This window comes from Anthonomus grandis, chromosome 10, assembly GCF_022605725.1.
Source record: "Anthonomus grandis grandis chromosome 10, icAntGran1.3, whole genome shotgun sequence".
In the NCBI taxonomy this organism is placed as follows: Eukaryota; Metazoa; Arthropoda; class Insecta; order Coleoptera; family Curculionidae; genus Anthonomus; species Anthonomus grandis.
The window spans coordinates 959,919-986,005 of NC_065555.1; the positions used below are offsets into that span (position 1 = coordinate 959,919).

General features: G+C 33.8%; 1 protein-coding gene across 5 annotated transcripts in view; it reads left to right on the forward strand.

Moving 5' to 3' along the window:
- LOC126741642 (protein sickie-like) overlaps positions 1 to 26,087 on the forward strand; it is a 146,172-nt gene that overhangs the window by 77,266 nt on the left and 42,819 nt on the right. For 3 of the 5 annotated variants that reach the window (XM_050448165.1, XM_050448166.1, XM_050448169.1), the window contains 8 exons: positions 74 to 344; positions 2,015 to 2,196; positions 2,266 to 2,501; positions 2,562 to 2,863; positions 3,468 to 3,964; positions 6,260 to 6,382; positions 20,122 to 20,478; positions 20,546 to 20,607. In XM_050448165.1, the coding sequence (XP_050304122.1) occupies positions 74 to 344; positions 2,015 to 2,196; positions 2,266 to 2,501; positions 2,562 to 2,863; positions 3,468 to 3,964; positions 6,260 to 6,382; positions 20,122 to 20,478; positions 20,546 to 20,607 (2,030 nt within the window). Of the gene's footprint in view, positions 1 to 73; positions 345 to 1,586; positions 1,737 to 2,014; positions 2,197 to 2,265; positions 2,502 to 2,561; positions 2,864 to 3,467; positions 3,965 to 6,259; positions 6,383 to 20,121; positions 20,479 to 20,545; positions 20,608 to 26,087 lie in introns of those variants that run through there. The other 2 variants (XM_050448167.1, XM_050448170.1) reach the window with 2 other exon arrangements.

The following is a 26,087-nucleotide window of genomic DNA, read 5'->3' on the forward strand; positions in this document are numbered from 1 at the left end:
TTACGTTTTAGGAGTTTGACGTAAACAACCCGCACTACTTAAACCAATTTTCTTATTTTTATTTGTTCGATAGATCGTCGGCGATTCCTCATAAGGGCGGTACCGCAACCAGTGCCATACCGTTGCCGGGCAGTGCGCTGCCGGCCCGACGATGTCCCCCGGACAAGGTACGACCGGTCGCGGGCTCCTCCAGGGCTCCCAGCCCCGCCCTCAGTATGATCCCCCGGGGGCCGCCCGCCGCCCCTCCTCAGATCTCCAGCCCCTATCAGACACCGACGGCCGCCCCTAAGAATTCTACCGTCACTCAGAACGGTTCCATGTTGGATAAATTGAAATTGTTCAAGGTAAGCATGTATTGTAACGAGTGTAAGAGATCCTTCTGATTTAAGTACATATTATGTCAAAATATGAGTCCAGCAGCTGATGTGAATACTAATGCAGAAAATTTGCAGAAGCTTAATAATTATACCTTAAGTAGACCCCAAATACCAAATTTCATTAAATTAAATCATTTCATTATAATTACATTAAATCCCGGTTAGTTTTTTTTTTCATCATTAGGACCCACTGTATCATACTTTTTGTCTAGCAAATTGTTATGGATCCGTCCACTGTGTCGCATGAAATCGCTGTAAATTTCAAAAGGTCAAAACTTTGACCAATTATTACCGCTAATAGAAAACAATTTGGTAAAAGATATGTGCATATTCAGATTGTCCAGAGTCTTTTGAATTTTTTCATACTTATTCCAGGAAGTTTTAAGCTATTTTAAACATTTTATCAGTGAAATTAAATAGCAAGTCCCAGTCGATTCACCCACTTTGACGCCATGTTGTCAAATCCGCCGTAAATGACGCCATTAAAATTGGTCATAAACGTCAAAATTGACCATTTTCAGACGATGTTTTAGGATACAAAAAAAAGCCCTTTGCCTTATAATTTGTACATGGAAAAATAGTAGAAAGCTTCAGGAAAAGATTACAACTAATTCTGGCCCGATTCCAATCGGTTTGAGTAGTTAAATTTCGATTATAAAAAAGGTCGTTTTTCGGCGAAAATCATCGTTTTCGTTGCCATGGAGACGCGGCCATGGGTTGCTTTGAAAATACCCAGTATGCAGGATGATTTTTAGCGATTTACTCTAATCGACCCGTTCAATTTCATTAAATTCATATAACCGTCGCGACCTCTATCGAATCCTATGTACAAAAATCGATTAAAATTTCTTTTTTGACTTCTAAGGCATCCTTGTTTAATCCGTATGTAAACAGAACCAAAGTTATAAGCACTTTTGTCCGACAGGTCCCGATTTTTGGCGGGAAATCCTTAAAGATAGTGTGCTTTGATTATAGTCTCAGGGTCTAATGACAGAACAAGGTCATTAGTGTCACTTTCGGGTGTGTAATAGTCTTACAGTATTTTTTATAATGATTTTTTCAAAAAATCGCACATTAAAAAAGAAGCAAATTATGAATTGTTTGGCGTGCAAAAGGGACAAGTGCACCGGTGGGGGGGTGTATTAATATCCGTTTTTTTTTCACCGCATCCTTTAACTTTTGAATGACATTAGTCAATGAATAGAATGACATATGTCAGATGTGACATGTGACAGTTTAAATTCCGGTACCCTAATATTTTTTTAAGCTTTATTTGCTTTATTTGTGTTTAAATTAGTGTTTTAATACTTCAACAGTGGTAAATAATTTGTGGTGCCTAAGAAACTGGGTTTTTAAGCTGTAAGTGTTAATTTCTGCACACACCTTGCATTTATATGTTCCAAAAAACCACTCATATTTATATTGCAAATCTTTCCTCCTGTAATTAAATTTTTTATTAAAGGAAAACCCTGTTAAGGAACAGTTTTCAACTTTTGTGTAAGTTAAGTTTTTCTGGGAATCCCTTAGCCTAAAACGCAGCGATGCCGGGTCACTTTAAGAGCTATTAATGGCTTCTATAATGGAACTCAAAGTCATTTCGACTAAACACCCCAATAAAATTTGATAATTTATTCTAGAATAATGAGAAGACTAGTGCTAATACAAATGGCAAGAGGACAAGCTCATCCAGTGGGGTGTCGTCGGCTAAAAGTGAAAGAAGTGACAGCAGTGCCTCCCTGGATGCCAACCCCGAACACAAACCAGCCAAAAACATATCCAGAATTAAACAGACTTCAAAACCGACCAATAATACCCCTAGGTACCTTAGTTTTAAGCAATTTCAAAGTTTCCCTTGACCTTAATAACATTTTTTTTTGTCTCGTGTTAGTATTAAGACCCAGATTCAAAAGAATAGTCCAAGTCCAGCCAAAAAGGTCCAAAATGGGGGCCCCAAAATGGCCACGGAGGTAGAAAAACATGCCAACAAAGTGGCCCAGTTATCAGCGGGTAGCAAACTGGCCGAGCCGAAAGTCAGAGTGTCAGCCCTCAATAAGGATGTGAAGTCATCGGGTGTTCAAAGTGGAAATGGCACTGGAATACCCAAACCCACCCTGGCGGTCAAAGGTAATAGTTTTATTTACATACAAGTCGAAAGCATTTGTGTGTGCAAACATTTAATAATAGGTACCACAAAGTCTTCCTCTTCTAACATTCCCCTGCACCCAGCATCGAAACCGCCGACCATATCACGTGAACCGTCACAACATTCCTTGTCCAATCACAAACCGGCTGTGGCCATGGTATCACCGATGAAGTGCGAGAAGGACACCAGTACTACTAATGTGACAAAAGAGCAGCCGCTGTCAGAGAGCAGCGCCTCTACCGGCCCCTACAGTAACTCCAGCGACAGTTCCTCGGTGATTTACCGGCCGTCAAGCGAGAGCAGCTGTTCCGAGAACGTCCATAATCCGATTCCCAATAGGCAAGTAATGTAATTTTTATTTAAATGCTTGAACTATAGAATCTTATTGTTGAGTAACAGTTTGCGCCTTGTCACATCCACAAGTTGTACCTGGTTTCACTTTAACGGGACCTTAGTCCGGGCGCTATTGACCGGAAATATTCCTTTTAATATGATTTTTATTTGACCTTTTAATATGATAAGATAGTAAAAGCAAACTGTAAATAATTTTTTTTTTAAGTCAAAAGTTACAAGGCAATTATTACTTGACAGATAAGAATTTCAAAAAGTATATGCCCCTTGTGAAATCAGTTCTAATTGTTTTTTTAGAGTTGCTAAGATATATTGATTATGGAATATTTATGCTTCCTATACAGATTTTCCTTTCATTCATACCTGATAAAACATACCAAAACAGATAAAAAAAAAATTTACTGTTAAAGGCGTGTTTATATACAAGAACCTAAACGCCCGGACTATAGAATCTTGACTGGATATCGGTGTGCGCTTTGTCACACCCGTTACCAAAATAAGTCGTTTCACTTTAGCGGGACCTTAGTCCGGGCGCAATTGACCGAAAACATTTAAACCCTTTTAATAATATCTTTTTTTTTTTTTTAAATAGGAAGGAACCATTGACTTTTCTATCGGAACCTCCGCACATCCCCCACCCGCCCCTAGAGCCGTTGAAAGAAGCCCCCCAGGAGGCCGAGAGTCCGATAAAGTCCAAAGTGATGACGTCACCGACGACCCAACCGAGACTCACCACCACCATCCCCAACCATATCAGACAAACCATCAAGTCGAAAGTGGGCGAGGGAAACGTGTTAGAAAAGGACAAGAATATTGTCAGCATGAAACATATTAGGGAGCAGAGTTACGTGGCGAAACAGCAGCAGCAGCAGCAGCACCATCTGGACGATTTTCCGGATAATATGGCGAGTTTCGCGATGGACGTGAAGATTAACGGGGCGGTCAAAGAGGGCGGCGGTGAAAATTTAAGTATAGAACCGATGCGGCCGTTGCTACGGGGTTATTGCAGCACTTTAACGTTACCCGGGCGGCAAAGGGGCGGCTACAATAGGGCGACCGACGGGGATTATTGCGAGATCTCGTTGGCCAACGGGTAAGGATATAATTATGTATTATTAAAATTAACTTGTTAGATATTGGGTAATTAGAAAACCTAATTTCTCTATGTACCAAAAATAATCATATTACTTCGAAGTTTAACAATAAAAACTTACTGGACAAAGATTGAAATAAGACTTAGTGTGACCAGATACAATTTTGAAAATTTGTACACATATTCTCTGGACAATTTGGTTGGACACCTATTTCAGCGTTTTTCAAAATTTCTACAAGATTTTGAAAAATAAAATATTTTTGGAAAAATTGTTTTTTTTTTCATCTAAAAATTTGACAAAATGTCCATAACTCAAAAAATTGAACAGATACAATTTTGAAAATTTTTACACATATTCTCTGGACAATTTGGTTGGACACCTATTTCGGCGTTTTTCAAAATTTTTACAAGATTTTGAAAAATAAAATATTTTTGGAAAAATTGTTTTTTTTTTTCATCTAAAAATTTGACAAAATGTCCATAACTCAAAAAATTGACCAGATACAATTTTGAAAATTTGTACACATATTCTCTGGACAATTTGGTTGGACACCTATTTCAGCGTTCTTCAAAATTTGTACAAGATTTTGAAAAAAAAAATATTTTTGAAAAAAAACACCTTTTTTCTCATAAAATTTGAGAAAATGTCCATAACTCAAAAGTTGACCAGATATAATTTTGAAAATTTGTACACATATTCTCTGGACAATTTGGTTGGACACCTATTTCAGCGTTTTTCAAAATTTTTACAAGATTTTGAAAAAAAAAATATTTTTGGAAAAATTGTTTTTTTTTTCATCTAAAAATTTGACAAAATGTCCATAACTCAAAAAATTGAACAGATACAATTTTGAAAATTTGTACACATATTCTCTGGACAATTTGGTTGGACACCTATTTCAGCGTTTTTCAAAATTTTTACAAGATTTTGAAAAAAAATATATTTTTGGAAAAATTGTTTTTTTTTTCATCTAAAAATTTGACAAAATGTCCATAACTCAAAAAATTGAACAGATACAATTTTGAAAATTTGTACACATATTCTCTGGACAATTTGGTTGGACACCTATTTCAGCGTTTTTCAAAATTTTTACAAGATTTTGAAAAAAAAAATATTTTTGGAAAAATTGTTTTTTTTTCCATCTAAAAATTTGACAAAATGTCCATAACTCAAAAAATTGAACAGATACAATTTTGAAAATTTGTACACATATTCTCTGGACAATTTGGTTGGACACCTATTTCAGCGTTTTTCAAAATTTTTACAAGATTTTGAAAAAAAAAATTTTTTTGAAAAAAAAAATTTTTTTTTCATAAAATTTGAGAAAATGTCCATAACTCAAAAAGTTGACCAGATATAATTTTGAAAACTTGTACACATATTCTCTGAACAATTTGGTTAGACACCTATTTCAGCGTTTTTCAAAATTTGTACAAGATTTTGAAAAAAAAAATATTTTTGAAAAAAAACACCTTTTTTCTCATAAAATTTGAGAAAATGTCCACAACTCAAAAAGTTGACCAGATATAATTTTGAAAATTTGTACACATATTCTCTGGACAATTTGATTTGATACCTATTTCAGCGTTTTCCAAAATTTGTACAAAATTTTGAGAAAAAAAATATTTTTGGAAAAAAAACTTTTTTGCTCATAAAATTTGAGAAAATGTCCATAACTCAAAAAGTTGACCAGATATAATTTTGAAAATTTGTACAAATATTCTCTGGACAATTTGGTTAGACACCTATTTCAGCGTTTATCAAAATTTGTACAAGATTTTGAAAAAAAAATATTTTTGGAAAAAAAACATTTTTTCCTCATAAAATTTGAGAAAATGTCCATAACTCAAAAAGTTGACTAAATACAATTTTGAAAATTTGTACAAATATTCTCTGGACAATTTGGTTGGACACCTATTTCAGCGTTTTTCAAAATTTTTACAAGATTTTCTTCTACAAATTTTGTATTTAACTTTGTTCGTTTCGACGTCAACTTTAGGCGTAAATCATAATTATGCGATTTACTCCACTTTCTATCCTCTCTCTCCGTCAAACTACCCTACATAAATTAAATTCATTTCATGAGTCATTTTTTTTGGTATCCCCCTTTACTATTCCCAGTGGTTTTTTCTTAGGTATGAATTTTTCCTTTACAAAACATTATTATGGTCTAAATAAACCTATTATCGCTCATTTTTCACTAAAAAGACACACACCTACGTGATTTATTGGGGTTTTCGATCAGATTTAAACTTATCCCGACCGTTCACCAATTGTGCTTGTTTAAATTTCAGATATTTATCGGAAAGCGAGATCCTACGCGGGTCAAACCCCATGGACATACCGGACGGTTACTTATCGGAGGGCGGATCGGTTTTGTACTCCCGTAGGTTACAAAATATACCCCAAAACAACGGGTAAGTTTTCAATGGTAACTTTTAATTTTATATTAAAGGAAAACGAATAAGCACCTCACTGTAGCCCACCTACCACCGGTCGTCGCAAATAATCGGCTTAAGATAACAACGGGAAATGCCATAGAAACCGAAGGTGGGAAAGTGAGCACAATGATACAGACGCTAAAGGATTAAATTCTTATGGGGAAGAGGGATTATTTAATTTGGATATTGCGTGGGGGGGGGGAGAACAGTTATTTTCGACTTGGGGAGCCCCAGAAGGCCGTTGATTCATTGCCGGTTTTATGTTTATAAACACGTGAAAGGATTGAGAGTGTGTATTCGGTAAAAATCGCCTATTTTTGGATCGCTTAAAACGGTCGAATAGAACAGTTTTTATGGTCGAGGCACTTGATCTCGCACAAATGACGGAATATTTTGGAAACTATTGAGAGTAATCAGATGAAACGAACTGCATTTGGTTAATCAATAATCGCTCTGCCATTCATTTTTGGTTTCGTTGTTGTAACGGGATAATTGATGATTAAAATGCTTTTTGTTTCATTTAAATACGTTGAGTAGTTTTTGAGATATTCGGGGTTTTGTTAAGATAATTCAATACCCAGGCACCTGTCCACTAAAGTCTGGATAATTCAAAATCTACTGGACAAATTGATTTGGGACTTATAAGTGAATTGTTGAGGGATCATTGAAGATTAAAATTCTCTTTAATAATTCTTTTAAATACGTTGGGTGGTTTTTGAGATATTTTGTGTTTCGTCATGGGGGTTCAAAATTCAGGCACCTTTTCACTAAATTGTGAATAATTTAAAATCTACTGGACGAAATTATTTGGGACTTAAAGGTGAATTATTAAGTGATCATTGCTGATTAAAATGCTCTTTGTTTCATTTAAATACGTTGAGTAGTTTTTGAGATATTCAGGGTTTTGTTAAGATAATTCAATACCCAGGCACCTGTCCATTAAAGTCTGAATAACTCAGAATCTACTGGACAAAATGATTTGGGACTCATGTGAATTGTTGAGGGATCATTGAAGATTAAAATTCTTTTTAATTCATCTTAATACTTTGGGTGGTTTTTGAGATATTTTGTTTTTTTGTCAGGGGGGTTCAAGATTCAAGCACCTTTTCACTAAATTGTGAATACCCCAGAATCTACTGGACAAAATGACTTAAAACTTAAAGATAAATTGTTAAGGGTTCATTGATGATTAAAATGCTCTTTGTTTCATTTAAATACGTTAAATAGTTTTTGAGATATTTAGGGTTTTCTCAAGAAAATCCAATATGCAGAAACCTATCTACTAAAGTGTGAATAACTCAAAATCTACTGGACAACTTGAATTTGGACTTATGAGTGAATTGTTGAGGGATCATTGATGATTAAAATGTTTTTTGTTTCATTTGAATGCGTTGATTGGTTTCTGAGATACTTGAGGTTGTATCAGGGTGGTTCAATATCCAGGCACCTTTCCACTAAATTGTGAATAATTTAAAATCGACTCGATGAAATTATTTGGGACTTAAAGATGAATTGATGAGGGACCATTGATGATTAAAATTCTCTTTAATTCATTTAAATACGTTGGGTGGTTTTTGAGATATTTTGTGTTTCGTCATGGGGGTTCAAGATTCAAGCACCTTTTCACTAAATTGTGAATAACTCAGAATCTACTGGACAAAATGACTTAGGACTTAAAAGTAAATTGTTAAGGGATCATTGCTAATTAAAATGCCTTTTGTTTCATTTAAATACGTTGAATAGTTTTGGAGATATTTAGGGTTTTGTCAAGATAATTCAATACCCAGGCACCTGTCCACTAAAGTCTGGATAATTCAAAATCTACTGAACAAATTGATTTGGGACTTATGAGTGAATTGATGGGGGATCATTGAAGATTAAAATGCTCTTTGTTTCATTTGAATGCGTTGATTGGTTTTTGAGATAATTGAGGTTGTATCAGGGTGGTTCAATATCCAGGCACCTTTCCACTAAATTGTGAATAAATCAAAATCTACTGGACAAAAGGACCTGAAGGTAAATTGTTAAGGGATCATTGATGATTAAAATGCTCTTTGTTTCATTTAAATACGTTGAGTAGTTTTTGAGATATTCAGGGTCTTGTTAAGATAATTCAATACCCAGGCACCTGTCCGCTAAAGTCTGGATAATTCGAAATCTACTGGACAAATTGATTTGGGACTCATGTGAATTGTTAAGGGATCATTGCTGATTAAAATTCTCGGGTAGTTTTTAAGATATTTTATATACATATTATTCATTGTTAAAAACCGAAATAGCTTAAAAACTATTAAAGGTATCTTAATCAAATAAAAAGCGTTTTATTAATTAATAATTACACTCCAATTCTTGTTGTTGGTCCCAAACGATTTCATCCAGACGCTTTTGCGTTAGCCAAGTTTCTGTGGAATGTTGACTGTTTTTGGACGTAATTTTACATGAACCTAATTATCTCGGAAACTATCAAAGATATCCTAATATTCCAGACTTTGATATTGAACCACCTTTACAAAAATGGAAATATCTAAAGAACTAATGAAGATACTGAAATGAAACAACAAGCATTTTAATTATAAATGATCCCTTTTTATATTCCATACCAATTTATCAGAAAATTTCCAAATATGTGTATCCATGAAAAACCTTCAGTTGTGCCAACAATCGAATTTCCTCTCATAACCTGCCAAACACCACGTTATCTTGTTGCTCTTTTATCTCTACTGTTACACGGAACTTTTGTTATCGCTCGAAGGGTGGCTTGAGGGCTCCCTCACGGTCATTTATCATTTTCCCCTTGCGCGATAGAGAGAGAGAGAGAAATAGAGGAAAAAGGGAAATTTACGATGTGTTTGTTTATGCCGGTGAAATTTACGATGGCATAATGAAAATGAAGTGGAGAAAATTCCCCTTTCACGGGTTTATATTCAGAGAAAAGTGCATTGTGCGGGTGAGTGTCTTAAAGGGAATTATAGAGGCATATATTTGTGTAAAATGTGTAGAAGCATTAATGTACCACATTAATGTAAAACATAATGAGACTCACATAAACGTTGTTTCTGCTACTATGTTAACACATCCATTATTATACCTGCTTGTTTTAAATATCGGTGAGGTCATTGTTGGGCATTTAAATTTTTATTTAATGAATGAAATGGACTTTGTCTTCTCCATCAAAAGCCGGTGTCACACAGACTATTTTTATTTGAACAAATTGAACCATCAGTTTTAATAATCTAGGATTGGTAAACTTGTATGGTAGGTATCATCTGGAAAATTAATGAATACTTTGGAACCTTTTTATGCGCATAAGGAAAACCTAAAGTGTAGATATCACTCTTCCAAAGAAAAGGATGTTAAGTTTATGTCATTTGCCACCTAGAATTAAGATAAATTTTAAATGCATAAAAATCAACATATCTAAATCTTAGAAAAAAGGTATTTTTATACTTAAACCATCATAGACTACTCATTCCTAAATAGAATTTTAAGATGATCAGTCATTTAAATTTAGGAAATCTGAGTTTGCTTGTAATGGCAACATGGAAAATATTAAGGAAATAGTGCATTCTGAAGTAGAGTCAATGTAACATCGAAAAGTTGTGGTTATAGTATTTCTAATTAGATATTTCCATTTTTAATTGTTGAACTGAAGCTTGGGAAATTAAAATTTATTAAATATGCATTTTTAATAAAGATTTAGTTTCTGATAAAGGGTGCAATCAATTTGATGAAAATTGAAATAAAGATAAATTTTTTGAAAAAAAAATGTTTTTTTTTTTCAAAAAATATTTTTTTTCTCAAAATTCTGTACAAATTTTGGAAAACGCTGAAATAGGTGTCCAACCAAATTGTCCAGAGAATCTATGTAGAAATTTTCAAAATTGTATTTGGTCAACTTTTTGAGTTATGGACATTTCTTCAAATTTTATAAAAAAAAAATTAATTTTTTTCCAAAAATATTTTTTTTTTTCAAAATCTTGTACGAATTTGGAAAAACGCTGAAATGGGTGTCCAATCAAATTGTCCAGAGAATATGTGCACAAATTTTCAAAATTGTATTTGGTCAACTTTTTGAGTAACCGAAATTTTCTCAAATTTTATGAGAAAAAAATTTTTTTTTCAAAAAATATTTTTTTTTTCAAAATTCTGTACAAATTTTCAAAATTGTATTTGGTCAACTTTTTGAGTTATGGACATTTTCTCAAATTTTATGAGAAAAATTTTTTTTTTTTTCAAAAAATATTTTTTTTCTTAAAATTCTGTACAAATTTTGAAAAACGCTGAAATAGGTATCCAACCAAATTGTCCAGAGAATCTATGTAGAAATTTTCAAAATTGTATTTGGTCAACTTTTTGAGTTATGGACATTTTCTCAAATTTTATGAGAAAAAATTTTTTTTTTCAAAAAATATTTTTTTTCTCAAAATTCTGCACAAATTTTGAAAAACGCTGAAATAGGTGTCCAACCAAATTGTCCAGAGAATATGTGTACAAATTTTCTAAATTGTATTTGGTCAACTTTTTGAGTTATGAACATTTTCTCAAATTTTATGAAAAAAAATGTTTTTTTTTCTAAAAATATTTTTTTCTCAAAATTCTGTACAAATTTTGAAAAACGCTGAAATAGATGTCCAACCAAATTATCCAGAGAATATGTGCACAAATTTTCAAAATTGTATTTGACCAATTTTTTGAGTTATGGACATTTCTTCAAATTTTATAAAAAAAAAATTAATTTTTTTCCAAAAATATTTTTTTTCTCAAAATTCTATATGAAGTTTGAAAAACGCTGAAATAGGTGTTCAACCAAATTGTCCAGAGAATATGTGTACAAATTTTCAAAATTGTATTTGACCAATTTTTTGACATATGAACATTTCTCCAAATTAAAAAAAAAAAAAAAAATTTCCAAAAATATTTTTTTTCTCAAAATTCTGTACAAATTTTGAAAAACGCTGAAATAGGTGTCCAACCAAATTGTCCAGAGAATATGTGTACGAATTTTCAAAATTGTATTTGACCAATTTTTTGACTTATGGACATTTTCTCAAATTTTATGAGAAAAAAAATGTTTTTTTTTCAAAAAATATTTTTTTTCTCAAAATTCTGTACAAATTTTGAAAAACGCTGAAATAGATGTCCAACCAAATTATCCAGAGAATATGTGCACAAATTTTCAAAATTGTATTTGACCAATTTTTTGACTTATGGACATTTTCTCAAATTTTATGAGAAAAAAAATGTTTTTTTTTCAAAAAATATTTTTTTTCTCAAAATTCTGTACAAATTTTGAAAAACGCTGAAATAGGTGTCCAACCAAATTGTCCAGAGAATATGTGCACAAATTTTCATAATTGTATTTGACCAATTTTTTGACTTATGAACATTTCTTCAAATTTTATAAAAAAAAATAAAAATTTTTTTCCAAAAATATTTTCTCAAAATTCTGTAAAAATTTTAAAAAACGCTGAAATAGGTGTCTAATAATTTTATTACTTTAATCTATATTCCAATTCTCTAACCCTTTTGTTGCCCAAGATACAGACTTTCCATTTCCAGGGAATTGGAACATTTTTATCAACTTTCAAGGGTGATTTCTCCGTTCCTAGGAAAAAACGCTCAAAAATAGGTGTCCAATGATTTAAATTTACATTTTAAATTTCAACTCTCTAAACCATTTTGATTCTTGAGATACAGACTGAACAAGTCAGACAAAAACAGTCAGTATTCGACAAAAGCCTGGATAACCCAAAAGCTTCTGAATAAAATGATTTGAGATTAAAACAAGAATTGTAGTGGCATTATTGATTATTAAAACGCTTTTTGTTTTATTAAGATATCTTTAATAGTTTTTGATATATTCGGAGTTTCATCATGGTGGTTCAATATCCAGGTATCTGGAACACAGTGTGATTATTGACTGATCAAACACGATTGGTTTTATTTGAATATTTTTTGGTAGTTTTAAAGAAACGTCACTAATCATCAGTGGACCGAAACAACAAAAATATCCCATTAAAATTGATGTTTTTAGTGCCTCTACCGTCTGGATACTTCCGCGTCTTATACATCAACATAAGACGATCGAAAATAGCGTCGAATAAATCCATCAGATGCCACTAAAACCATAATACGAGATTATATCGTCGCGTGACATTATTTACACCCATCCGAAAGAATTCGCTTTCTATTTTTATAATCCGGGAATTTCGAGAGGAAAGAATTTTAAGCGCTTGTTTTACAAATCAGACGGTGTCAACTTGTAAGGAATGTTACCACTTTCCGGTTACTTAAATTAATGTATTAGCGTTGATTGAATATTTGGTCAAAGGTATAAGTAAAAACGCTTTTGATATTATGGCACTAAAGGAATATTTTGGTCTATCAGAGTCGTCTTTAAAAAATATATTTACATATGTCACGCTCTAAAGCGTGATAGTGAGAGTTTGAGGACCTTGTAGGATGGACCGTTCATTTATTGATTGAATCTGTTCCTGATGTTATGGTGAGGTGGTCCCTGCTACTGTCTTTTTTCATTTCTTCCAGGCATATGAGGGATTATTTCACTTATTCCAGGCAGTTGAAGACGCCTATCTATTACTTCTAGGCCTTTGACGCCATTTTTCAGACATTCCGTTGTTTTGTCAAATATACTACCAATGTTAAAAATAACAATTTCTTAGTATTTATTATAAATAATTTTTAACAAAAATTTAGATATATCCAATTTTGTTGCCCCACTTTATAAATATTCATAAACATTTTTTTCTCATAAAATTTGAGAAAATGTCGATTACTCAAAAAGTTGACCAAATACAATTTTGAAAATTTGTACACAGATTCTCTGGACAATTTGGTTGGACACCTATTTCACCGTTTTTCAAAATTTGAACAAGATTTTGAAAAAAAAAATATTTTTGGAAAAAAGATTTTTTTTTCTCATAAAATTTGAGAAAATGTCCATAACTCAAAAAGTTGACCAAATAAAATTTTGAAAATTTGTGCACATATTCTCTGGACAATTTGGTTGGACACCTATTTCAGAGTTTTTTAAAATTTATACAGAATTTTGAGAAAAAAAATATTTTTGAAAAAAAAACATTTTTTTTCTCATAAAATTTGAGAAAATGTCGATAACTCAAAAAGTTGCCCAAATACAATTTTGAAAATTTGTGCACAGATTCTCTGGACAATTTGGTTGGACACCTATTTCAGCGTTTTTCAAAATTTATACAGATTTTTGAAAAAAAAATTATTTTTAGAAAAAAAAAAATTAAAATTTGAGAAAATGTCCATAACTCAAAAAATTGAACAGATACAGTTTTGAAAATTTGTACACAGATTCTCTGGACAATTTGGTTGGACACCTATTTCAGCGTTTTTTAAAATTTGTACAGAATTTTGGAAAAAAAATTATTTTTAGAAAAAAAAAAATTAAAATTTGAGAAAATGTCCATAACTCAAAAAATTGAACAGATACAGTTTTGAAAATTTGTACACAGATTCTCTGGACAATTTGGTTGGACACCTATTTCAGCGTTTTTTAAAATTTATACAGAATTTTGAAAAAAAAATTATTTTTAGAAAAAAAAAAATTAAAATTTGAGAAAATGTCCATAACTCAAAAAATTGAACAGATACAATTTTTGAAAATTTGTACACAGATTCTCTGGACAATTTGGTTGGACACCTATTTCAGCGTTTTTCAAAATTTGTACAAAATTTTGAGAAAAAAAATATTTTTGGAAAAAAAAAATTTTTTTCTTATAAAATTTGAGAAAACGTTCATAACTCAAAAAGTTGACTAAATACAATTTTGGAAATTTGTACACATATTCTCTGGACAATTTGGTTGGACACCTATTTCAGCGTTTTTTAAAATTTGTACAGAATTTTGAGAAAAAAAAATTTTTTTGGAAAAAAACATTTTTTTTTCATAAAATTTGAGAAAATGTCGATAACTCAAAAAGTTGCCCAAATACAATTTTGAAAATTTGTACACATATTCTCTGGACAATTTGGTTGGACACCTATTTCAGCGTTTTTCAAAATTTGTACAGAATTTTGAAAAAAAAAATTTTTTGGAAAAAAAAAATTTTTTTTCATAAAATTTGAGAAAATGTCCATAACTCAAAAAGTTGACCAAATACAATTTTGAAAATTTCTACATAGATTCTCTGGACAATTTGGTCGGACACCTATTTCAGCGATTTTCAAAATTTGTGCAGAATTTTGAGAAAAAAAAAAAAAAAAAAAAAAACATTTTTTTCTCATAAAATTTGAGAAAATGTCCATAACTCAAAAAGTTGACCAAATACAATTTTAAAAATTTGTACATAGATCCTCTGGACAATTTGGTCGGACACCTATTTCAGCGATTTTCAAAATTTGTGCAGAATTTTGAGAAAAAAAAAAAAAAAAAAAAAAACTTTTTTTTTCTCATAAAATTTGAGAAAATGTCCATAACTCAAAAAGTTGATCAAATACAATTTTGAAAATTTGTACACATATTCTCTGGACAATTTGGTTGGACACCTATTTCAGCGTTTTTCAAAATTTATACAGATTTTTGAGGAAAAAAATATTTTTGAAAAAAAAACATTTTTTTCTCATAAAATTTGAGAAAATGTCCATAGCTCAAAAAGTTGACCAGATACAATTTTGAAAATTTTTTTCACAGATTCTTTGGACAATTTGGTTTGACACCTATTTCACCGTTTTTCAAAATTTGTACAGAATTTTGAGAAAAAAAATTTTTTTTGGAAAAAAACTTTTTTTTTTCATAAAATTTGAGAAAATGTCGATAACTCAAAAAGTTGACCAAATACAATTTTGAAAATTTGTACACAGATTCTCTGAACAATTTGGTTGGACACCTATTTCAGCTTTTTTCAAAATTTGTACAGAATTTTGAGAAAAAAAATATTTTTGGAAAAAAAAATTTTTTTTTCAAGAAAATGTTTATAAGTCAAAAAATTGGTCAAATACAATTTTGAAAATTTGTACACATATTCTCTGGACAATTTGGTTGGACACCTATTTCAGCGTTTTTCAAAATTTGCACAAAATTTTGAGAAAAAAAATTATACATAACCATTTTTGTACTTAACCCCACAAAACCAAAAGTATCTCAAACCAAAAAAAAAAAGAACCAAAAAAAAACAATTTTATCATTAATGATCCCTCTACGATCACTTAGACACCATTTCATCCAGAAGTTATCCAGATTTGCGTACCGTGTCATAAACCGTCCAAATCCAATTACTATTCAGGGGCCATCCGAAAATCCGGAATTCCACACATACCAAGAAGTACAATTTTCGGCCTAACCTGCCCCCATATAGAACGCCACCCCCCTTGGCCACCCCTTTTCCAACCCCCTCCTCCAGAAACCTTCCTATCAGATGTTTCAACGGACATGCGCACACAAATCGATCCTCTCGGGCTTTCAGACATTCAGACGGTTTTTAACCCTCGGTGCGGAAAATCGGCGGAAAACAACCGTCCAGGAAATTATTTATTTTACGTTTTTTTCGTTAATTAATTAATTAATTCATTAAGTTCAATGGTGAGAAGTGTACGGGGTCGGTGGTGATCGGGTTCGGTGGCGACCCATTTTTCACCCTTAATGGAGCAAGAAATTAATCAAGAACGTGAGTTTTTTTTTGTTTTTATTCCTACTGTCGGAGGGTGTGAAGGGAGAATCGAGAGTCTTTTGTCTCGGGTGATTCGTAGTGAAACTTATTTAACAACGAATCGTATTGAGTTTTGTGAGGGATGGAGCGACTTGTGATTGGTAAAATGCCTTTTGTTTCGTTGATTTCTTTTTGGTTCCAGAAAAGTCTGGATAAGTAGAACAGTTGTGGATGAAATGATTTGGGACTTTGCTTATAAAATGCTTTTCGTTTCCTTTGATTATCTCTGATAGTTTTCGCGATAGGCCACTTTTTGTGAGGTTAGGAATCATTATCCACTATCCTTCAAAAAAAACCTGGATAATCTCAAACACTTCTGGACGAAACGGTTCGGACCAAAAGCAACAATCATAGAGTGACTATTGATTAATCAAATGCTCTTTGCTTCATTTGATTATCTTGAGGATATACGACTTGAAAATTCACTTATATGGTTTATTCCTAAGCCTGGCCCAACCTAAATATAGATAAGACACGTCCAGTAGATTATCTCACTCTTTCCCATATAGTAACTGGGCCCCAGAGGGGGCTTCTGTTGACTCACTTTCCCTTTTTTTGTTTGAATAGGCCCCGCACGTAACATTTTAATGGGGAAGAATGAGTCAACAAGTTCAAGGGTAAATTTACATAAAAGGGTCAGTGATCTATTGTGTTTTTATTTATTATGCGCCTCTCTGTCTTATCCATTAAAATCCTAGGTTTTCTTGAATAAGGCAGATAAAAGAAACGAACATTTTTAATGAATATATTAAAATTCTGACTTTCCTGGAAAGTTGCTCGCAGTTGTTAAATCCGGTTTTTCCTAATGAAAGAACGTGAAAAGCTCTCCAGGAAAATAGTCTGGAGATTTACGGTTTTTTAAAGTACCTAACCACGGAATATGGAAATGGGGAGCGCTTTCATCGAAGGAAATGGAAAAAGGGTTGAGAAATGTGAATTAGGGCTTGAACAATAAGGGCTTGTACGTATGTGTGTTTCAGCTCTTAAAGGCAGCAGTAAATAGGCATTTGACGGTTAATTTTAATGTTCTCATTAAAAGTTGGATATGTCCAGAATCACAAAAGATAATCAAATGAAATGAAAGTCTGGATTAATTTGCTTCATCAGGATATTCCCAATAGTTTTTGAGATATTGGCTTTTGAAGTGTGATTAACGGTTGGCGTTACTTAAAAAGACTGGTAACTCAAAAATTATTCTTGCACTATTTAAAATTTTTCTAGAGAATATTCCAGTGAATATTCTAATTGTTGTTCCATGAGAATATTCCCATTAGTTTCCAAGATGTTGGCTTTTGAAGTAAGAGGTTTATTGGAAAGTTAGACCTGGTTTTCGGTGGTCATTGCTTAAAAAGACTGATAACTGAAAAATTATTTTTCACATTACTTTGCACTATTTACAATATTTCTAGAGAATATTCCAGTGACTATTCTAATTGTTGTTCCATGAGAATATTCCCATTAGTTTCTGAGGTATTGGCTTTTGAAGTAAGTGGTTTATTGGAAAGTTAGACCTGGTTTTCGGTGGTCATTGCTTAAAAAGACTGATAACTCAAAAATTATTTTTCACATTACTTTGCACTATTTACAACATTTCTAGAGAATATTCCTGTGAATATTCTAATTGTTGTTCCATGAGAATATTCCCATTAGTTTCCAAGATGTTGGCTTTTGAAGTAAGAGGTTTATTGGAAAGTTAGACCTGGTTTTCGGTGGTCATTGCTTAAAAAGACTGATAACTCAAAAATTATTTTTCACATTACTTTGCACTATTTACAACATTTCTAGAGAATATTCCTGTGAATATTCTAATTGTTGTTCCATGAGAATATTCCCATTAGTTTCCCAGATATTGGCTTTTAAAGTAAGTGGTTTATTGGAAAGTTAGACCTGGTTTACGGTCGTCATTGCTTAAAAAGACTGATAACTTAAAAATTATTTTTCACATTACTTTGCACTATTTACAATTTGTCTAGAGAATATTCCAGTGAATATTCTAATTGTTGTTCCATGAGAATATTCCCATTAGTTTCCAAGATATTGGCTTTTGAAGTAAGAGGTTTATTGGAAAGTTAGACCTGGTTTTCGGTGGTCATTGCTTAAAAAGACTGATTACTCAAAAATTATTTTTCACATTACTTTGCACTATTTACAACATTTCTAGAGAATATTCCAGTGACTATTCTAATTGTTGTTCCATGAGAATATTCCCATTAGTTTCCCAGATATTGGCTTTTAAAGTAAGTGGTTTATTGGAAAGTTAGACCTGGTTTTCGGTGGTCATTGCTTAAAAAGACTGATAACTTAAAAATTATTTTTCACATTACTTTGCACTATTTACAACATTTCTAGAGAATATTCCAGTGAATATTTTAATTGTTGGTTCATGAGAATATTCCCATTAGTTTTTGAGGTATTGGCTTTTGAAGTAAGAAGTTTATTGGAAAGTTAGACTTGGTTTTCGGTGGTCATTGCTTAAAAAGACTGATAACTGAAAAATTATTTTTCACATAACTTTGCACTATTTACAACATTTCTAGAGAATATTCCAGTGAATATACTGATTTTTATTTCATGACAATATCCCTATTAGTTTTTAAAATATTGGCAGTTGAAGTGAGTAGACAACTTAAAAAGCTGGTCACTGATCATCACTGCTTAAAAATGCCGATAACTCGAAGAGGTTTCTTCCGATTACATTGAACTATTAACATTATTTCTAAAGAATATTCTGCTGAATAATTTGATTTTCGTTTCGTGAGAATATTTCCATTAGTTACCGAGATATTCATTTTTGAAGTTTTTGATCATCATTGCTTAAAACAGCAAATATCTCAAAAATTTTTACTTAAGTTGGCTTAAACCTTCAACAAAACTTCAGGTGAATATTTTTCTGAACATCCATCTTTTAATTTCATAAGAATATTCCAATAAGCTTTTGAGATTTCGGACTCTGAGAACTCTTGAAGACCAAATATTCCTATTAGATGTTACCACCTATAAAGGTTGATATCTTAAGATTTCTTACTTGAAATGCCTTGAACCGTTAATAAAATTCCAGGTGAATATTCTGCTGAACATCCTTTTTTTTATTTCACAAGAATATTTCAATAATTTTTTCAGATTTCAGACTTTGAAGTGAGTGGTCACCTTGAAGACCAAACACTCTTATTACTAGATACTGTATACTTCAGGTTCGCTCTATAACTCTTATTTTAGCTGCAAATAATTTTATGCAGTATTTTTTGAGTTATCCAGGTTTTTGTGAAATACTGACTATTTTTCATCCAGAAGTTTTTGAGCTATTCAGGTTCTTGTTGAATGCTAACATTTTTGAACTTAACTTCAGAAAAACCGACATATCTCAAAAACGATCAAAGGTATCCTAACGAAACGAACAGTATTTTATTAATCAATCATCCTACCACAATTCTTGTTTTGGTTTCAAACGATTTCATCCAGAAGTTTTTTAGTTATCCAGGTTTTTATGAAATAGTGACTGTTTTTAGACTTACCATTGGAAAAACCTAAATATCTGTAAATCTGTCCTAGATATTTCAATGAAATAAAGAGCACTTTATTAATCAATAATCACACTACAATTCCTGTTTTAGTCCCAAACAATTTCATCCAGAAGGCTTTGAGTTATTCAAGTTTTTATAGAACGGTGACTGTTGTTGGACTTAGAAAACCCTGAATATCTCGGAAACTATTAAAGATATCCCGATGAAATAAAAAGCATTTTATTAACCAATAATCACGCTACAATTCTTGTTTGCTCCCATATTATTTCATCTAGAAGTGTTTCAGTTATCCAGGTTTCTGTGGGGGATAGTGGCTGTCAAACTTAACCTCACAAAATGTGACATATCTCGAAAACTATGGTTGATAATCAAATGAAACAAAAAGCATTTTACTATTCATTAAACTATCCGCATCATTGGTTCAGAAATTTTTAAATAATCGAGGTTCCTTCACAAACCTAAAACTCCACACATTCAATTAACTTTTTATTCTTGCCAGGTCCGGCCTCACCGTGTTAACGGAACAGTCGTCCCGAAGGGGCGGGACGTCCAGGGACTCGCCGCCGCCGCCGCCCCCTCCCGCCCCCCGCGGCTCGTCAAAGTCGCAACGTAACTGCGGTACCGCCACCTCAAACTCAACCGCCGAGTCCTCGAAACATTCGTCGTCATCCTCATCGTCGAACGGGCACCACCACTGGAAGCGGTACGGCGACTCGCCGGGGGTGGGAAGTCCGCCCCCGCCCGCCCCCGGCAGTCCCACCTCCAACCGGCGGGAGCGGCGCGGCAGCCCGCACGGTAAAGAAAAGGGCGGCGGGGGCGGTAGTAAGGGGGTGCGGGGCGTTCCGCAGAGTTTCGGGTGAGTTTAAGCGGGATTTAATTTTTTTTTTTTTGTTTAAAATATTATTAATAATTTCTCGTTGTAGATATGTGAAGAGAAACGGGAGCGGTAACGGTGGTAGCGGGGCGGCCAATGGTGCGGGACAAGGTAAGGACCAAAAAGCTTCGTCCCCCATGAAATTCTTACCCTAAAATGGCTAAATTAGGTGTATGCGTAAAACGGCTTATTAACTTAAACTCGTTTTAAGTTAATCCCAGTGCGGAATCAATAGGGTTAATTTCCGGACAATATTTACCTCCCCGTTTGGGGGCGAATGATTGACAAGCGAATTGGATGTTACGTCGGAAGTTAATTGTAGAAGGAGGGTCTATCGAGACGATCGATGGACGTGCACGGGAGTAAAGTGAAAAAAAAAGTGGGATTTGAAACGGGAATAAAATTCCTGACTCGATAATTCCAGTTTGACCGTACTCCTTTGCTTAGGCAATTAAGTTTGGTTATAGGCAATTAAAATGATCATTTATTCGTTTCAAGTTTCTATTAAAGTGATTGCTCTTCTAGACTTTTGGAATAGTTTTTCTAAACTTTATGCCTGCTATTGGACATCATATTTTACAGTCTGTTCCAGACAATTTTTTATTCAGGTCGTTTTAAGTGACTTTTTTCCTTTTTTTTTTTGGTCCATTTTCTAGTTATTCTTGTTTTTAGGTTTAGTTAGTTGCTCATTTGTTTTTAGGTACTTAAGTGTGTGAGAGGCTTTAAAAAAAAACTTAAAAAAACAATTCATCGCCTCCGAGAGGTTTTCATACCAAAAAGGGAGTCAAAAGTCCATTATTTGACATTCTACCGCATCTCACTTCTCTAATATGCCTGGAATCATCTTGAAATGTCACTTTTCGTTTGTAATTGAACCGATCACAGACGTGAACCATCAATTCATTGCGATCGTCAATGATTCCTGAGTCTCAGGGAGGTTTTCATACCAAAAAGGGGGTCAAAAGTCCATTATTTGATATTCTACCGCATCTCACTTCTCTAATATGCCTTGAATCATCTTGAAATGTCACTTTTCATTTGTAATTGAACCGATCACAGACGTGAACTATCAATTCATTGCGATCGTCAATGATTCCTGAGGCTCAGGGAGGTTTTCGTACCAAAAATGGGGTCAAAAGTCCATTATTTGACATTCTACCGCATCTCACTTCTCTAATATGCCTTGAATCATCTTGAAATGTCACTTTTCATTTGTAATTGAACCGATCACAGACGTGAACCATCAATTCATTGCGATCGTCAATGATTCCTGAGGCTCAGGGAGGTTTTCGTACCAAAAATGGGGTCAAAAGTCCATTATTTGACATTCTACCGCATCTCACTTCTCTAATATGCCTTGAATCATCTTGAAATGTCACTTTTCGTTTGTAATTGAACCGATTACAGACGTGAACCATCAATTCATTGCGATCGTCAATGATTCCTGAGTCTCAGGGAGGTTTTCATACCAAAAAGGGGGTCAAAAGTCCATTATTTGATATTCTACCGCATCTCACTTCTCTAATATGCCTTGAATCATCTTGAAATGTCACTTTTCATTTGTAATTGAACCGATCACAGACGTGAACTATCAATTCATTGCGATCGTCAATGATTCCTGAGGCTCAGGGAGGTTTTCGTACCAAAAATGGGGTCAAAAGTCCATTATTTGACATTCTACCGCATCTCACTTCTCTAATATGCCTTGAATCATCTTGAAATGTCACTTTTCATTTGTAATTGAACCGATCACAGACGTGAACTATCAATTCATTGCGATCGTCAATGATTCCTGAGGCTCAAGGAGGTTTTCGTACCAAAAATGGGGTCAAAAGTCCATTATTTGACATTCTACCGCATCTCACTTCTCTAATATGCCTTGAATCATCTTGAAATGTCACTTTTCGTTTGTAATTGAACCGATCACAGACGTGAACCATCAATTCATTGCGATCGTCAATGATTCCTGAGTCTCAGGGAGGTTTTCGTACCAAAAATGGTGTCAAAAGTCCATTATTTGACATTCTACCGCATCTCACTTCTCTAATATGCCTTGAATCATCTTGAAATGTCACTTTTCGTTTGTAATTGAACCGATCACAGACGTGAACCATCAATTCATTGCGATCGTCAATGATTCCTGAGTCTCAGGGAGGTTTTCGTACCAAAAATGGTGTCAAAAGTCCATTATTTGACATTCTACCGCATCTCACTTCTCTAATATGCCTTGAATCATCTTGAAATGTCACTTTTCGTTTGTAATTGAACCGATCACAGACGTGAACCATCAATTCATTGCGATCGTCAATGATTCCTGAGTCTCAGGGAGGTTTTCGTACCAAAAAGGGGGTCAAAAGTCCATTATTTGATATTCTACCGCATCTCACTTCTCTAATATGCCTTGAATCATCTTGAAATGTCACTTTTCGTTTGTAATTGAACCGATCACAGACGTGAACCATCAATTCATTGCGATCGTCAATGATTCCTGAGTCTCAGGGAGGTTTTCGTACCAAAAAGGGGGTCAAAAGTCCATTATTTGATATTCTACCGCATCTCACTTCTCTAATATGCCTTGAATCATCTTGAAATGTCACTTTTCGTTTGTAATTGAACCGATCACAGACGTGAACCATCAATTCATTGCGATCGTCAATGATTCCTGAGTCTCAGGGAGGTTTTCGTACCAAAAAGGGGGTCAAAAGTCCATTATTTGATATTCTACCGCATCTCACTTCTCTAATATGCCTTGAATCATCTTGAAATGTCACTTTTCATTTTTAATTGAACCAATTACAGACGTGAACCATCAATTCATTGCGATCGTCAATGATTCCTGAGTCTCAGGGAGGTTTTCGTACCAAAAATGGTGTCAAAAGTCCATTATTTGACATTCTACCGCATCTCACTTCTCTAATATGCCTTGAATCATCTTGAAATGTCACTTTTCGTTTGTAATTGAACCGATCACAGACGTGAACCATTAATTCATTGCGATCGTCAATGATTCCTGAGTCTCAGGGAGGTTTTCGTACCAAAAAGGGGGTCAAAAGTCCATTATTTGATATTCTACCGCATCTCACTTCTCTAATATGCCTTGAATCATCTTGAAATGTCACTTTTCGTTTGTAATTGAACCGATCACAGACGTGAACCATCAATTCATTGCGATCGTCAATGATTCCTGAGTCTCAGGGAGGTTTTCGTACCAAAAATGGTGTCAAAAGTCCATTATTTGACATTCTACCGCATCTCACTTCTCTAATATGCCTTGAATCATCTTGAAATGTCACTTTTCGTTTGTAATTGAACCGATCACAGACGTGAACCATCAATTCATTGCGATCGTCAATGATTCCTGAGTCTCAGGGAGGTTTTCGTACCAAAAAGGGGGTCAAAAGTCCATTATTTGATATTCTACCGCATCTCACTTCTCTAATATGCCTTGAATCATCTTGAAATGTCACTTTTCATTTTTAATTGAACCAATTACAGACGTGAACCATCAATTCATTGCGATCGTCAATGATTCCTGAGTCTCAGGGAGGTTTTCGTACCAAAAATGGTGTCAAAAGTCCATTATTTGACATTCTACCGCATCTCACTTCTCTAATATGCCTTGAATCATCTTGAAATGTCACTTTTCGTTTGTAATTGAACCGATCACAGACGTGAACCATCAATTCATTGCGATCGTCAATGATTCCTGAGTCTCAGGGAGGTTTTCGTACCAAAAAGGGGGTCAAAAGTCCATTATTTGATATTCTACCGCATCTCACTTCTCTAATATGCCTTGAATCATCTTGAAATGTCACTTTTCGTTTGTAATTGAACCGATCACAGACGTGAACCATCAATTCATTGCGATCGTCAATGATTCCTGAGTCTCAGGGAGGTTTTCGTACCAAAAAGGGGGTCAAAAGTCCATTATTTGATATTCTACCGCATCTCACTTCTCTAATATGCCTTGAATCATCTTGAAATGTCACTTTTCGTTTGTAATTGAACCGATCACAGACGTGAACCATCAATTCATTGCGATCGTCAATGATTCCTGAGTCTCAGGGAGGTTTTCGTACCAAAAAGGGGGTCAAAAGTCCATTATTTGATATTCTACCGCATCTCACTTCTCTAATATGCCTTGAATCATCTTGAAATGTCACTTTTCATTTTTAATTGAACCAATTACAGACGTGAACCATCAATTCATTGCGATCGTCAATGATTCCTGAGTCTCAGGGAGGTTTTCGTACCAAAAATGGTGTCAAAAGTCCATTATTTGACATTCTACCGCATCTCACTTCTCTAATATGCCTTGAATCATCTTGAAATGTCACTTTTCGTTTGTAATTGAACCGATCACAGACGTGAACCATCAATTCATTGCGATCGTCAATGATTCCTGAGTCTCAGGGAGGTTTTCGTACCAAAAAGGGGGTCAAAAGTCCATTATTTGATATTCTACCGCATCTCACTTCTCTAATATGCCTTGAATCATCTTGAAATGTCACTTTTCGTTTGTAATTGAACCGATCACAGACGTGAACCATCAATTCATTGCGATCGTCAATGATTCCTGAGTCTCAGGGAGGTTTTCGTACCAAAAAGGGGGTCAAAAGTCCATTATTTGATATTCTACCGCATCTCACTTCTCTAATATGCCTTGAATCATCTTGAAATGTCACTTTTCATTTTTAATTGAACCAATTACAGACGTGAACCATCAATTCATTGCGATCGTCAATGATTCCTGAGTCTCAGGGAGGTTTTCGTACCAAAAATGGTGTCAAAAGTCCATTATTTGACATTCTACCGCATCTCACTTCTCTAATATGCCTTGAATCATCTTGAAATGTCACTTTTCGTTTGTAATTGAACCGATCACAGACGTGAACCATCAATTCATTGCGATCGTCAATGATTCCTGAGTCTCAGGGAGGTTTTCGTACCAAAAAGGGGGTCAAAAGTCCATTATTTGATATTCTACCGCATCTCACTTCTCTAATATGCCTTGAATCATCTTGAAATGTCACTTTTCGTTTGTAATTGAACCGATCACAGACGTGAACCATCAATTCATTGCGATCGTCAATGATTCCTGAGTCTCAGGGAGGTTTTCGTACCAAAAAGGGGGTCAAAAGTCCATTATTTGATATTCTACCGCATCTCACTTCTCTAATATGCCTTGAATCATCTTGAAATGTCACTTTTCATTTTTAATTGAACCAATTACAGACGTGAACCATCAATTCATTGCGATCGTCAATGATTCCTGAGTCTCAGGGAGGTTTTCGTACCAAAAATGGTGTCAAAAGTCCATTATTTGACATTCTACCGCATCTCACTTCTCTAATATGCCTTGAATCATCTTGAAATGTCACTTTTCGTTTGTAATTGAACCGATCACAGACGTGAACCATCAATTCATTGCGATCGTCAATGATTCCTGAGTCTCAGGGAGGTTTTCGTACCAAAAAGGGGGTCAAAAGTCCATTATTTGATATTCTACCGCATCTCACTTCTCTAATATGCCTTGAATCATCTTGAAATGTCACTTTTCATTTTTAATTGAACCAATTACAGACGTGAAC